Below are 14,864 nucleotides of genomic sequence, written 5' to 3' on the forward strand. Positions count from 1 at the left end.
GGTTCTGCAAAGTGATTCGTCCTAGTTATCGAATAATTAAGTAATAACCTAATCACTGTTTGACTTGCCCCCCAGGCTAGCAGTGGCCAATCCTGTGAGGTTGCATACGCCATGACCTGGCTCCGGTCATTGTTTAACTTTCCGGTGGTTTTCGCCATCTGAAATCCCTGCGAGCGGAGGAGTGGGTTCTCCAAAAAAGCAATTCGCAGGTCAATTAGGGTTCGACCGTTCGGCAGCGTTCCTGGGATTTCTTGCAGGCCTCGAGTAATGGTCCATCTCGCTTTACCCAAGTAAGGAAAGCTAGAAGAATTCAATTTGATCAGCATAGGGAGATGGACGTCTTGGAAGTCTGGACCAGAGAGTCTGTTCCTGTGGACGGAGTATTACCAAAAACTAATAAGATCGAACGATCACTCAGCAAAACCTAACTGATTCTGCTCCATGGTTGTCAGAGAGAAGTTCATCCTTCATCTTCTCTCTCCTCCTGGGCCGTGAGAGTTGAGGCTGAACTTGCACCCCAATCAGCCGTTCTCCCAGAAGAAACGTTCTTGTCGACGAGATGGCACAACCACCACCGCCCCATACAAATCTCAACCCGAATGATGACAAAGGCCCTCGGATCTTGGGTGTGCTTTGGGCCTTGACGGGCTTTACTACCTTGATTGTCGTGGCCAGAGTGTATATTCGACTGGCTGTGGTGCGAAGTTTCGGTCTTGATGATTACATGATCGTGCTAGGCATAGTAGGGCGTTTCAACCACCTCCATCACGCTGGACGTGCGATTTCTAACCCGGATCGGCCAGATTGTTGGATTTGTATACTGCGCTGTGAGCACTGCAGCTGTCGCCTACGGCTTCGGAAAGCATTCTTTCTTGTTAGATCAGGAGCACCTCGAGAAAGTTCTTCTACTCGATAACATCAGCTTCCTATGGGGAATTCTGTTCTTCACCATCCCGAAGCTGGCCATCGCGGCCCTGCTGAATCGAATCCTAAACAGAAGCATGGCACACCAAATCCTGCTGTGGGGTGTGACCGGATTTGCCGGTCTCGTGTCCTGCATCTGCATTGTTGTCCTCTTTACAATGTGTGATCCGCCGGAAGCCATGTGGAAGCCTTGGCTCGTGGAGCAAGGTGTTGGCAGCTGCCGCGATCAGGATATTCTCGTCAACTATGCGATCTTTACGGGAGGTAGGTAGTCTTTGGAGAAAATTGCGATTCACAAGGGGTTCTGATGCAGTTCAGCGGTCTCGGCGTTTACCGATCTCTTCCTCGCCTTTTACCCGAGTACTATTTTGATGAAGTTGAAAATGTCGCTACGGAAGAGAGTCGCCCTATGCGGAGCTTTAGGGCTGGGGTGCATGTAAGTGGCGGTTTCTCCAAACCAGAGAGAGCGGCAGCTGACTTGGGAAACGATAGCGCCTCTGCCATGGCAATCGTGAAATGCATCCAATTACCTGGGCTGAATGACAAAACAGACTTGTGAGTTTCCCTACCACAACATCCGTGATCAACCGCAAAGTTAACATCAACAACAGACAGCACTTCCGATCTGATCCTTTGGACTTGGTAAGTCATACCCTCCCATCTCTTTCCACGGCGAAGACCGTTCTAACCTCTGAATATAGTGTCGAGGCAAATGTCGTCGTTATTGCATCCTGTATCCCGACCTTGCAGCCTCTCCTCGAATTCCTTACGGGCAAACGCTCCCTGACGTCCTCAAATCGCAACACCGACGACAAAAAGACCAGCAATGGATACAACAGTGGGTCGTACGGGGTTGGCAAGCGATCACTACCGCGAAAGGACAACATCGGCTTCACTACTGTCGAAAGTGAAGAAAGTATTCTTCGCGAGAGCCAGCTGGAGGGTGCGAATGCTCATCCACTGACCCAAATTCGCCGGACGGATAACGTGACCGTGAACTACGAGACGCGAAACGGCGGATATGGCAAAGACGGTACCTCATGGTAACTGTCGCCCGTTTGCCTCACGACATCCGCGTTTGTATATAATCTATGACCAGTTTTTGCGGGAGGGGTTTTTGGGGGGTTGCGCGACTAGAGAATTTGCTCGGCATTCGGCTTATCCTGGGAACTCGGAACTTTTCTGGAATCAAGGGTTCATTGGGTTAAACGGTGATTTGATATTTTTTTTTTTTGCCTTGTGTACAGAGTTGTCTTTCATTGTATCTACTATACCTAGTTTTCGGAGCTCGGATATCGTTCCGATAATAAGTATTCTCAAGGATGGACTTGAACACTTTCAGATTCTACTTCAATTTTCTTCAGCGTTAATACGGAGTAGTATGAGTAGCTCAATTCCTTCCCAATCCGTTCCCAGGGTCAATTTTCCACATGAATCGCCAGAATCACCATCAGAAAACCATGGATACCCAAGCATCCGTACCAGCGACCTGGTCACTATGAGCCGGACTAGGTCTCCGTACGATACGGAGCATCCTCCGTACAAGACTCCTCCAAGAATATTGCATAATAACAACGTCTTGCCATTCTCAGAATTTGGAACCGACAATCATCCGAGAGACTCAAAAGGGATCCATCTTGTGTGCGCCACACCCAGGAGATGTCAGTGCCAACACTTTTGGGGGGCCCAACGCAATGATTACGTTAGGAACTGGGCTAGAAGAATCTTTTCAGGCTTCAGCAAGCTCTTCTCGCTTTTCACGCCGACATTGGTCCGTGATACGAAGCTTGGACTCGAAGCGTTTGCCCAGTTTGCTGCGCTTCATACGAGTAGGTGGAGACATTTTCTCGTAATTAACTGTCCCTGCGTGCAGCCATATCGTAAGGACCAAAGCGCAAACGCAGATTCGGGACAGCCAAGAGAGATGCTCTGAATCGGGGACCACTTTGATGGAGATTTCGAGTATAGAGTCGGCAAAACACGTGGCAAAAAGGGGCAATTGTGGTTGTGGTGGGGGGGAGTTACCGAGTACTCCGTACGGATAGAGGATTTTCCAAGTGACAAGGACGACGTTTACTTACCGGTCCATCATCCATGGAACTATGTATGACGCTCGTGGCTTGGAAACGTGTCGATCACGCTAGTCTACATGTGGTTAGATCGATTTCGAGCACGTGAGATTTCGGAAAGTCATTCTTCGACTACGGACTGACGGGAGTACTCGGTATTTGCTGGACTCTTTACCGAATAACGAACTTTCCCATGGATATGGAACGCTTCGCAGGTGCAGAATCTTTCCTTTACTGGGCTCCGAATGGTTCCTTTTGTAGGAACATGGTGGCAAGTCTCGATCGAAGGATTTTGGCTCGTAAACTACGGAGTACGGAGTAGCGAGGACATTGTAAAAAGTAGTACACAGATGAGATTGGTAGTATCTCTGGAAGCTCGAGCAGACAATCCCCGAAGGAATGCTTCTGGACTCGCATCAGGTCTTGGCTGCATTGCAAGAGATGCCTTGGACCGAATTGAGTCAGTTGGTCGGTATGGGGCTCTGGTGATTACTCGGGACCAGCAAGACGCCAGAGAGTTAAGGGGATCACAGACCATCGATTTGGGAAAGGGGTCGAGCTTCCCGATCTAGATATACCACGTGGTGTGTAATGAGATGCAGCAACTTCCCACATCGATAGACCCAGAGCCAGTGTTGATCACTTCCTGCGTATCGCAGAACATTGGAGCATGAAGGCCCACGGCTGTGGAGTGTCTCGATTGTCACTCGACTACGGTCTTAAAAGAGCTCGATATACGGAAATTTCGAATTGAGTATCAGGGATAACTTTTCATGCCCACATCTATTTACATTTCAATACTCACGGCTACTGCCTCTCCAGGAACACCACCTTGCTGCCATACTCCGAATCAAACGTGAACTGCAACCCCATGTTCATCAGCGTCGCCCCCGTATACGTTGCGTTGCCGTCGACCGAGTAACGCGCCTCCGGATCCAGTCCTTGCAGCCGCACCCAGGGCACAGCATGATTCACGTTTGGTCCCACTTGGAAGTAGAAGAGCACAGCCTGGCTGCCATCCTCGGCAACAAACAGCGCAGCGGGCCACTGGCTCTCCTCGGGCAGCCGCAGCCGGTAGAGGTCGCCAGTGAGGACGATGGGGTTCACTTTCTCAGCGAGCTTGATCAGCTCGCGAACCTCCGGGTTATCCTGCAGTGTGGCCGGGTCAAGCTCGAGCCCAAACGAGCCGCCCATCATGGCGACATGCGCCCGGAACTCCAACGGCACCGTGCGGCCAGTCTGATGGTTGGGCACGGCCGAGAGATGCGCACCCATGGCCGAGGGCGGGTATGCTAAGCTGGTGCCAAACTGAATGGTGATGCGGTCCACGCCGTCGGTGTTGTCCGACGTCCAGAACTGGGGAAAGTAGTGCAGGATGCCGGCGTCGAAGCGGCCGCCGCCCGAGGCGCAACCTTCAAAGAGGACGTTGGGGAAGCGCGAGGACAAGGTATCGAGAACGTGGTACAGCCCGAGCATGTACTCATGGTAGGTGCGGGGAGAGGGCACCTCGTGCATGCCGCGGTTGTTGTCCCACTTGACATATGAGATGTCGGCACTGTTGAGCAGGTTGGTCATGAAGTCGATGATAAAGTCCTGCACTTCTGGGAGGGCCAAGTTCAGGACTAGTTGGTTCCGCCGTTCTGTGCGCGGGTAGGACCCAGCGTGAAGGACCCAGTCGGGGTGTTTGCGGTAGAGACTCGAGTTAGGGTTGACCATCTCCGGCTCAACCCAGATGCCAAAACGCAACTTCTCTCCTGCAGTACCATTCACATCCATGTTCGTGATCCTCTCGACGACCGGCCCCAGGCCATCTGGGAATCGGTCTGGATTCGGGGTCCAATCGCCCAGTCCGGCGTTGTCTGAGGTCCGAGGATACTTGTCGCCGAACCAACCGTCGTCCATGACGAAGAGGCGGATTCCCAAAGCAGCGGACTGCCGAGCTAACCGCTCGATGCTGGTCTGGTTGTAGTTGAAGTAGACACCCTCCCAGCTATTAAGCAGCGGCGGGCGATCCGAGGTCGCGAACTTGCTCCGGATGAGATGCTTGCGGTAGAGCCGGTGGAGCTTGCGCGACATGCCGCCGATGCCCTCATTGCTGTACACGGAGACGCACTCGGGTGAGGTCAGGGTCTCACCGGGGCCCAGGGTCCAGGAGAGCTGGTCAGGATTGAACCCGATCAGAGCGCGGGTCAGGCCTTGTGAGCTTTTCTCAACCTGGGCAGAAAAGGAGCCGGTGTAGATGAGGTTGAAGCCCCATGCTTCACCCTGCGACTCGGTGGTCGAGGGATGCGCCAGGGCGAAGAAGGGATTGTGTAGGTGAGAGGAGTAGCCGGTGCTGCTGCCGAACCTGCAAGCTCATGTTAGCATCTTTGCACCCTCATCGATGTATACTATGAAGAAAGAGAAAGACTCACCCCTGCACTCCATAGTCGACTCTCCTCCGCTCACGATGCGCCTCTCGCGCCCAATCGCCCCGCAGACTGAGCAGATCCAAGTCTTCGAGCGGAAAGTCGACCGACAGACTGGCCAGTTGCTCGACAGTGATATCGCCGCTTCCCTTGTTCGTGATATTCACACTCCGCACGACGGCATCAAACTCCGGGAAAACACTGTAGGACAGATCCGCCGCGACTGCGCTGTAGTTGTCGTACAGATGCACTACCAGCGTCGTGACATCCCCCGCCTCGCCAAACGTCGCCGGCAGCCCCGGCAAGCTCGGTTTCCCGTCCAGCACCTCGTGGCTTTGATACCGCAGGTCGCTCACAGTGTAGCCGGCAGTTTGACGAATGCGCACGGCCGGGATGCGGAAATCGCCGCGGCCTTGGTCTGGGAACTCGCGACGGACGCGACCAATCGTGCCCACCCAGCCACTGACGCCGGACTCTCCGGGGGAGGGCAGGGCGCCGCTCACGCTGGCTCCATAATGGTCGGTGATGAGATCGCCAGTGGTGGTGTCGGCGTGGAAGACATAGGACATGCCAGCCCCGTGGAGGGCGAAGGCGGTCCCGTCGACGACAATCGCTTGGGCTGTTAGCTTTCTTTGGCCTTGATCCTGCACGGATGCTGCTTACCATCTGACCCAGAGGTGCTTTGTGCCAGAGCCACAGGGCCCTGGCTGCCGGCCGTCAAGAGGCCAATAGCTGTCGCCAGTGCAGCCGACGAACGAAGCATCTTTGAATAGACGAACCCACCAGCTCCGCAACAGCTCCGAGCTCACATTGTAAGCGGGGGAGTTCGGCTGTATTTAACATGCACAACGGCAACACCTGGCCCTGGCAGACCTCGGACGAATCTCCGCAGTCCAGCCATCACGGTCATTCTTCGGGGATTTCTAGATTTCTCCGCTAAGTAATTCCTCCACAGAAACGGCGCTGACTCCCCACGCTGGTGCCCCGATCTGGGGTGATCGTCATTCGGCAGTACCTGATCCGATCACCCGCACGCGAGAGTTCGGGGTGTCACTAAATTAAATGACTTCGTCAACAATGTGCGTTCGTTAGCGCGGGAGTGACATACTGGCGCGCGGCATTGGCCCGCACTGGTTGGTCAAGTGCTACATCTCATCTCAGGCTCCCGACGAGCGGTGCAGATATCGCTGGATCTTAGATACTCCGCAGAATATTCCGCAGAATTGGACCATGTTCGACGATGTTGTATCCTGCTTCGCGAACATACGAACACAGGGGTTTAAAGCTGCAAATTCAGGGCGGAAACACGGCGAAATGATGCTGACATAGCTCTATTTGGTTTAGTGAGCCCACCTGCCAAGTCATTAGCGCTATTAGCTCGGAGGCACATCCGGATAAATCTTCTCTTAATTCAACCATATCCTTCGGCCAAATAATAATTTGCCGAGGTCGTGCGAGTAGTAGCACGGAGTACGACTACATGGCGAGTACGGAGTAAAAGAGATTGGATTAATAGAATGAGCGCAGTGTCGTCCACTGCAATCGTGCCAGCATGAGTGAACGAGCGAAGAAAAAAAGTTTAACGACCGACGCAGGATTCGAACCTGCCATCTCTCGCAAGCTCATACGAGCACCGGAAACGAGCGCCTTAACCACTAGGCCAGCCGGCCGTTGTTGTAGAATTAATGAAAGGTCCCGCTCGGACTCGAACCGAGGTTGCCGGAATCAGAATCCGGAGTGATAACCGCTACACTACGAGACCTCGTTGGAGGATGGCTGGAGAAAAATAGTATATGTTCACGTGATCAATGAGCCGCACTAGTCTAACTTTGAAATTGTCCACCTTACACGTGACTTTGAGCCAATCATAGTACACACATCGGGCACTTAGCCAATCATCACCCAGAGAGTTGCGTAAATCACATGTGGGGCAAAAAACCAACTATTGAGAAGGCTGAGTCATCAAACAGGGCAGAGAGTGTCATGTGATTCATCGTCATCACGAGACGAAACTTAGCGCGGTGGGCTGTCTCGGAGGCTATTAAGCTCGAGTCTGGAATGTCTGATGAGAAAACACATGGACAATCGGGCGATCAAGCAGCACGGGAGATCGCTCGATATCGGAGTTCTGGCATGTACTAGTGCAGCACCTTGATGGATCTGTGGAGGGGCTGCAGCCTATCTGTAGAATGCCAATCCAGCACGTTTGATGCGTTGGTCACTTGCAACAGTTGTCTTGCGTCTTTGCGGGCTATCATAAACTATAAAGGTTCGCCTCGCGCCCCGAAGCCTGAAACTTCCGCCCTCAACGACGCCGCCGCTTTCTCGTCGACGTCCTGACTGCTTGGACGTTTCCCTGGTTTCGATACTTTGGTTTAATTTTGTCTCGCTCTACTCGACTACTCCAAAACCGGCTGTATCCTGAGAACAAAGAAATCATTATCAACCCTTGATGTGAAACTGCGGCCCATCGATAAGCATTTATAGTAGCTGCTGAGACTTGAAGCTTCGTGTCTAGTCAGGAGAGAACGTGAGGCGTACTTCTCTTTGATTAGTATCTTCGATCGGCTCGCTTCCCCTGTCCCTGACGACATCATCATGCATAAACCGTCTATCTCTCAATTGATCTACAACGCGACCTTTCCCCACCCCAGGGCCTCGGATCCCGTCTCGTTCTCCGCTCATGTCAGTCGAAACCTCGTCGCGGAGGTTCGCCAGGAGACCATGTCTTTCTATGGTACCTTAAACTGCATCGAAGCTCAGTATCCCGGCTTGGACTATACATACGGCCCACATCGGTTGCGGTTGAGTCGGTGGCCATGGCACCGGAAGCTATTCCGCGTCTTCGATGAGCTGGGCCTGACAGATGCCGAAATCCACTCTCTATGCCGGTGGGAAGGTACTCGCTCGGCTAAGGAACGATATGAGAAGGAGGAAGGCATCATCGTACGCGATACCACGGCCGACAATGTCCGTCCAGCAACTCCGCGGCCTCTGCCCTCGATCGAGTTCTCGCCAGCCCATGAGCTTTACGTGAAACCACCACAATCGAAGGAACCCGAAGCCGGCGAGGAATATGGGAAAACTGGAGTCAAGCACCACTCTACTCATCTCGACGTTGAAGAGTCCAGCGACGAGGAAATGGAGAGTTACGGCGTGCAACTCAATCAGCGCTTGCTCTACGCTACGGCTGCGCGGGAACGTGGTGCCAATGTGCCGTTGGACGAAGTTTGGGAACAGTGGTTGAAGGAGGCCGCGGAGAGGGGGAATTACTCCGATATGCTTCAGGCGGTACGCTCTGGTCAACCGCTGGACATGTCGACAATGCCCTCTTCCTCCTCAAATGTATATCCCGCCCCGCCGTCGCAAGCGTCACTTCGAGTGCCCTCGGTTCGCTTCTCGACTAGCCGTTCGGATCCAGTGCCGAGGCGTTTAAGCAGTGGGTCAGGTGCGGCACGATGAATTAGGGCGACAAGCTCAGGAGCGCCAGTTGCCCTCTCCAATTGTCTCTCGAACTAGACAGGCACATCTTCCTCTACCTCAAGCATGCATCATGGTGCTATCTGCAGGTTCAGATTCAAGCATTTTGGTTCCCAAGTATTTTTTGGCGTGTTGCTTGTTTGAGTCAGCACTTTTTGGCTAGAATTGCCTGAGGTGTTTTCTTTTCGAGTCGAAGGTGAGCTGATTTACCGTTGTCTTCTTATCTTTCTCATTCCTATCCAGGCACACTACATGCCTTGCACTATCTGCTAAACGCGGACAGATTTTAGACTGCTTGCTCAGTCTTCTACTCTCCCGATATTTCCCGGGCCTTATATATACTCCTAGCCGGTGCGGTTCGATATAATTAGGTAGTTCTAGAGAATATAGTAGAATATAAATTTTCAACTTCCAAAGCAAGCCCCCGTCAAAACTTCGTCGGCAAATCAGCCAGTCTGCCGCGCGGCCGCGATGCGCTGGATCTGCTCTCTGGACCAATTCTGACTACGCAACAAACGGCTAATCGTCGACTGGCTCACTGACACGCCACGTTCGCGTCGCAGCCAAGCCACCAGTTCACTCTGTTCTCGCTATCCCTCCGCCCCCAGATATTGGAAGAGAGCCGCCTTGTCCTCGGGAGGCAGTTTCTGCGACCGTCCTCGCCTGCCCTTGCGTGGCTTGGTCACGCTGCCAGGGTGTAGCAGAGACGCGCGCAGCGAGTACACAGTTCGCACAGATACACCGCATGCCTCCGAGGCCTCTCGCGCGGTCCTGCCCGAAAGTAGACGGCGGACAATCTCGGTGCGTTCAGCGAGGTCAAGTTGACGGTGCAAAGTGGGTTTGCGTTTGTTAAAACGGATCAGAGCGGATGTGGATGGTGACGTGGAGAATGGACGTGGTTCAGAGAGAGGGCCGGCGGCTTTCGCTTGCTGGTTCAACCTTCTGGGTTTGACGGGGTTAAACAGTCATTCCGTTCAAGTACTTTTGGTGTATTTGAGCCGGCTTTCATGCCGATCGAACTACCTATCGCGCGATGGATGGAGGGAGCATCGAGAAAATGGAGGACAGAATGGAGTAGGTTCGGTCGGTAGCCAATGGTTGTAACTTGTAACTGGAAGGTAAGTGTGAACATTTAATCAGGAATTTGCAAAACCATAGACCAATGAGATGACTAAGTTAGCAATCTCAAAGCCGTAATCGTAAATTGTAATACCAACCTCCAGGTCTTGAAGACAGGAGATGTGGAGTGTGATACAGGGACTTGAGAAACAGTCAACATAACTAGACCTTATCGCCCAGCAATTTTCCTGGATGAAGCTGGTATCAACTGCAGCTTCGCATATGTAGTCCTTTGTTAGGACGGTTAATGGTTGTCACTATAAGCGAAGAACATGGCGGTATATTGAATTGTAACATTGAGCTCATGACACCTGGCATCGAGGTCCCATCATGATCAGGGCCATTTTCTACAGCAAGTTTGACACGCAAGAAGGTGTGCCATAAATGCCACCAATATGAAGTTAAATAAACTCAACTAACATTGGCAAACAGGGCCCAAAGTGGTGCATCAGGTCCCTGATGGCGCTATCGTGCCATCTAGCGACCCGGCCACGCAGCAAACACCCTTCTTCACCTTCTCAGATATATCTTTCTATGTGATTCCCCGCCAGGAGCTATGCGGTAACCTGATCCAGGTCTGCATCAACGGGTACCGCGTCCTGGGGTATCCCATCTGTATGAAGTCGCCGCGCTATGACCGCAATGAGTTCATCTTCAACTTCTGCATCGTCCTGGCCGAGGACGAGGACTTTGGCATGTACAAGAGCGTCGTCCAAAAGCTGGCAGATTTGATGCACGGGTTGGAGGAGCAGAAGGGGTTTTTATCGAGAGACAATTCCCACAGTAATGAGGGCAAGGTGTACAGCCTGTGCGAGACGCTGATGGAAGATCTAAACAATTACAGCGAGTGCATGATCCCGATAGGTGCGTTCAATTCCCCTTTTCTTGCTCGATGATTGCTGGGCTGACGTTGTGATCAGATGAACTAAATACCTTGAACATCAAACTTTTTCCTGTGTATCCGGCACCTCCGCAGGTCAAGGCGTGGGACGTGCCTCTATTTGCGGTTCGGTACGAGACGTTTATGGACGAAAATTGGGACCTCACGATGCAAAAGGTATTACCGCCCTGGAGATATGGTGGTTTTTTCCGTGCTATGCCTACTGACATCGGATGGCTTAGATTGTGCCCTACATCAACGGCGTCAATAGCGTTCGGGTCATTTCGATCCTGGCCGACGTCGAACTCTCCCTCGCCATCAAGGCCATCCGACATCTGCTCTATTATGGCTGTATCTTCCTCCTTGACATATTCTCTTTCTCGGCGATCTACGCCCCCACGGCACAATTCGGCTCAACAATCGCAAGTGACGAGGGCATGCAGCAAGAATGCGCGCGGTACGTCAATACACGATTCGCGCCAGTTCCACTGGGCTCGATCTCGGGCCGGGATCAGGCCCGACACCGTCCCGGCTCTGCACGCAGCACCGATGGCACGAACGGCAGCGTCTCCGGTTCCGTGGGCGCCACGCATCCGGACATCGAGGACATTTGGCCATTGATGGGTGAGGACGACGACAATGCCGACCACGATCACCGTAGTCACCCGCACGACTCGCACTCATCTCACCGGCGGCCTCGAGTCGTCGATGGCGTTGGCCTGGTCGAACTGTACGCCGCACTCAAGCAGGGCCAGAGCGTCAAGCAGTGGTACTTGCAGCACTCGGCGAAACTTGCCAACATCGACGTCCGCCGTTTCATCGCCTTCGGCATCATCAAGGGGTTTCTGTACCGCGTGCACAAGTACGCGTACGGCCCACGCCCGCCAGGCTTCGTCACCAACAACAGCAACAACACGTCCGCGACGGCTAGCGCTGGGGCCGCCTCCCGCCCGAGAACACCGGCATCGACCGCCACGCCGCACGAGGATGCTGCAGATGACAATCATCCCACAGGATCGTCGTTCCAGAGTACACCAGGCACCGCCAGACAGGACGATTATCGTCCACACTCACAGCAGCAGCAGGACGATCAAAGCACGATCACGGATGTGCATACGGAAGTCGATGACTTCGAGAGTGACCCTATAAACCGTGCGCTGGAGAAGTATCTCGATGGTCAGCATTGTTTCGATGAGATTTGCACGGAGCTCCAGATCAGTGAGAAGGAACTTACGGCGAGGTTAAAGGCGTGGCCGTGGGAGGTGCAAATCATCCATCGGTAGTTGGGAAGTTAGGATTATGAAGATAGTGCTTTAATAAGGTTTCGTGCGCAACTTGACGCTCTTGAACAAAACGCCGTTTGCTCTGGTACTCCATAGTCCGTACAATAATGCCGTGAACGCCCCTCGCAGTGTACATAATAATGATGATCCCGATCAACCGAGCCTTGCGCCCAACTCCGCTCCCACCCTGACTGAACCCAACCCGAACCCAATTGCACAACATGCCGTCATCTAATGTCGCTTCCGTGCCCGTCTGCCGAAATACAGGACCCGGTGGCGTACATGGCGTGGGAGAGGTGAATCATTCCTGCTCCTCATCCCAACCCTCAAGCTCCGCTTTCTCCAGCTCTTTCATAATAGCTGGATCGAAGATGGTCTCACCCTTACCTGGAACCGTAGTCTTACTATCCTTGAACACGGGCCCGATGCAATCACGCCATCTCTTCCGCCGATCCATGAGTGTCCGCGCAACGTCGCCGATGCCCGGACGACCCACACCCGCAGCGCTGACGACGTGACTGCCGCCACCTGCGCCGCCAGGACGGTGCTTGGCCTGCGAGCCCTTTTTGCTCTTGCCGAGTGTGCGTGTGCGCTTGAGATAGGCTTGCTGCACCTGCGCGTCGAGGTCGTCATGGATCGTCATATACTCCTGGTAGGCCATACGCTCCTTTGCGAGTTCTAATAGCCGGGCTTTACGCGCCCCGTTGATGATCATTTGCTTCTTCAGTTCGGACTGTAAGAGACGCAGCCGCTGCGCGATGTCGTCATCGTAGTGCGCGTCGAAGTCTGGATTATCGTCCGGGCCCAGGAAGCCGACGTAGCGGAGCTCGGCTTTGAGCCGCTCATCAAGCTGTGCATGTTCTAGCTTTGCCGCGGATACTTTGAACCCGCTTGGTGAGGCATCCGGGAACGCTGTGGCTACCGGTTGCGGCTTTTCCTGCTTCTGTTCCGACGACTCGCCAGAAGGATTGTCCACGTCCATCGAGTCGACCCCGTTCATCGACGCATCTCCGTTAGTTCCGTTGGTGGTGCCGTTTGTGGTGTTCTCGTCGGGTGGCGCCCGGTGTTCGTATCGAAGCATGGAGTAAAGGCGACTCACAAGAGGGCCGACCGAGACCTTGTCAGTCTCTGCAACCTCATCTGTGATTTGATCAATGCTCCCACGGCCTTGATTCAGAGGGAGACGATCTCGATCAGAGTTAGCTTGGTCAACATTTAGAGTGCCATCTTCTTCGGCCCAGATCTCCGTGTAATGTTTCTTCCCTCGTCGTGGCATTACAAATGGAGTCGTTCGATCGCCCTTTCGTGAGTCAGCCAAAGCGAAATCAATGCCGCTGGGAAGATGCTAGACAAACCCTCTCTTTCAGAAATGCAATATCCTCCTCAGTCAATGGGCGAACATAAGGCTCCACGTAAGACGCAAACGTATTCGCGCTCACTTGATTCGACGGCTTTGAGTTGCTAAAATCTTTGTCCGGGAGAGTTCCAGCCATTAAATGGCTGAGATCGCTTTTGGGAAACGAGGCTACTGAGTAGATTTCCTTCTTCTCTTCGTCCGTCATGTTGGGTGTAACTTCCCGAATATGATAGATTGTGGGATCAGGAAACTTGAGCGGATTGGGACCAAAGATTTGGTACTGCTGAACTGCTGGCGCAGGCTCTGGTTGATGCGAGTCATCACTGTCGTCTGACTCCACGGCTTCCTTCTCATCCGCCCTGTCAACAGCAGGAGATTCCGATGTGGGAACGCGTGGCGGTGACGGAGTTCCAGTGGCGACAACGTGCGATCGTTTTGATGATGGAGAAGGAGTTTGACGGGTTCGCTTACGATCTCCTTATGAATGCGTCAGCTTGCTCACACAGGGCCATAACGCTGATCGCAGTCTAGGACTCACCGAGCTCGCCCCCATCCTGCCGAGTGACTTCATGTGCACCCACAGCTAGTGGACGATCTTCCCTAGGTGGTCGTTCCTTGCGCTTTTTAAGCTTCCCTCCTTTGCTGGCGTGACTCCCGTCATCGTCGTCGTCGGCTTCCCGCTTTAGCTTTACCCCCTTCTCGACTTCCATTTCTTGCTCGCGCTGCTCTTCAACGACTTCCTTGCGTTTTAATGACAACTCGCGCATACCCGCATTGCAGATATCGCCCCGCGCATCGGCCATTTGGCTCAACTGCTTGAGGTGTTCGCTCAGGAGGTCCAGTGTCTTCGAATCCGGGATACTTCCACCGCTGCCGTACCGCTCGAGGATGTCCGCATATTGAACCGTCGACGTGGGAAAAAGTTTCGAGACGTCATTCTCAAGATACCCAGAATGGGTGGTGCCTGTTGTGGTGCCGATGCTGAGTCCGGAACTTGGGGTGGTATTGCGGCTGCGTGACCGCCGCCCGTCGCGACCCTTACCCTTCCCTTTGTTCGCTGCCGGCATAATGGCTTCAACTGAAACTCGTGTCTGAGGACCAATTTTCGGTCAAAGAGTTCGCTCGATCAGTGCTTTGAGTTGACAATCCTGACAACCCAGACCAGCCGGAATTCACGTTCGGGCCCAATACAAGCAGACCATGCTATCAAGCATGGAGTACCATCTGTTCGATGGTATGGACTCGCTGCGAGAAATCACTCAAATCCAAATATCAGCGCGTTGCTGTTAGGTCGATCAACAAATGTAGTCTGGTCCTGCGGCGACGCTCAATCACGTGCCAGGG

At 53.3% G+C, this 14,864-nt stretch overlaps 5 protein-coding genes and 2 non-coding genes across 7 annotated transcripts; 3 read left to right on the forward strand and 4 right to left on the reverse strand.

Moving 5' to 3' along the window:
• Nucleotides 1–559: 559 nt before the first annotated feature.
• Nucleotides 560–1,971, forward strand: VTN49DRAFT_4670 (uncharacterized protein; the record flags this gene model as incomplete). Its single annotated transcript, XM_069412642.1, has 6 exons — nt 560–742; nt 804–1,188; nt 1,243–1,360; nt 1,417–1,479; nt 1,540–1,566; nt 1,626–1,971. 6 exons carry the CDS (start codon nt 560–562, stop codon nt 1,969–1,971), a joined length of 1,122 nt encoding a protein of 373 aa, XP_069267865.1.
• Nucleotides 1,972–3,800: 1,829 nt separating this feature from the next.
• On the reverse strand, nt 3,801–6,164 carry VTN49DRAFT_4671 (uncharacterized protein; the record flags this gene model as incomplete). Its single annotated transcript, XM_069412643.1, has 3 exons — nt 3,801–5,340; nt 5,408–6,014; nt 6,065–6,164. 3 exons carry the CDS (start codon nt 6,162–6,164, stop codon nt 3,801–3,803), a joined length of 2,247 nt encoding a protein of 748 aa, XP_069267866.1.
• Nucleotides 6,165–6,984: 820 nt separating this feature from the next.
• Nucleotides 6,985–7,071, reverse strand: VTN49DRAFT_t61. The gene has a single exon. It is a non-coding gene; the product is annotated as a tRNA-Arg (tRNA).
• Nucleotides 7,072–7,091: 20 nt separating this feature from the next.
• Nucleotides 7,092–7,163, reverse strand: VTN49DRAFT_t60. Its single transcript has one exon. It is a non-coding gene; the product is annotated as a tRNA-Gln (tRNA).
• An 836-nt stretch (nt 7,164–7,999) lies between these two features.
• On the forward strand, nt 8,000–8,863 carry VTN49DRAFT_4672 (uncharacterized protein; the record flags this gene model as incomplete). The annotated part of the gene is made up of 1 exon (XM_069412644.1): nt 8,000–8,863. One exon carries the CDS (start codon nt 8,000–8,002, stop codon nt 8,861–8,863), a length of 864 nt encoding a protein of 287 aa, XP_069267867.1.
• Nucleotides 8,864–10,330: 1,467 nt separating this feature from the next.
• On the forward strand, nt 10,331–12,163 carry VTN49DRAFT_4673 (uncharacterized protein; the record flags this gene model as incomplete). The annotated part of the gene is made up of 4 exons (XM_069412645.1): nt 10,331–10,373; nt 10,433–10,864; nt 10,921–11,057; nt 11,123–12,163. The coding sequence occupies 4 exons, from the start codon at nt 10,331–10,333 to the stop codon at nt 12,161–12,163; spliced, it is 1,653 nt and encodes a 550-aa protein (XP_069267868.1).
• A 301-nt stretch (nt 12,164–12,464) lies between these two features.
• VTN49DRAFT_4674 (uncharacterized protein) lies at nt 12,465–14,587 on the reverse strand (the record flags this gene model as incomplete). Its single annotated transcript, XM_069412646.1, has 3 exons — nt 12,465–13,463; nt 13,519–13,997; nt 14,059–14,587. The coding sequence occupies 3 exons, from the start codon at nt 14,585–14,587 to the stop codon at nt 12,465–12,467; spliced, it is 2,007 nt and encodes a 668-aa protein (XP_069267869.1).
• Between the last annotated feature and the right edge of the window lie 277 nt (nt 14,588–14,864).

The sequence above is a fragment of the Thermomyces lanuginosus genome (assembly GCF_041956635.1).
Source record: "Thermomyces lanuginosus strain ATCC 200065 unplaced genomic scaffold VTN49scaffold_31, whole genome shotgun sequence".
Classification (NCBI taxonomy): Eukaryota; Fungi; Ascomycota; class Eurotiomycetes; order Eurotiales; family Trichocomaceae; genus Thermomyces; species Thermomyces lanuginosus.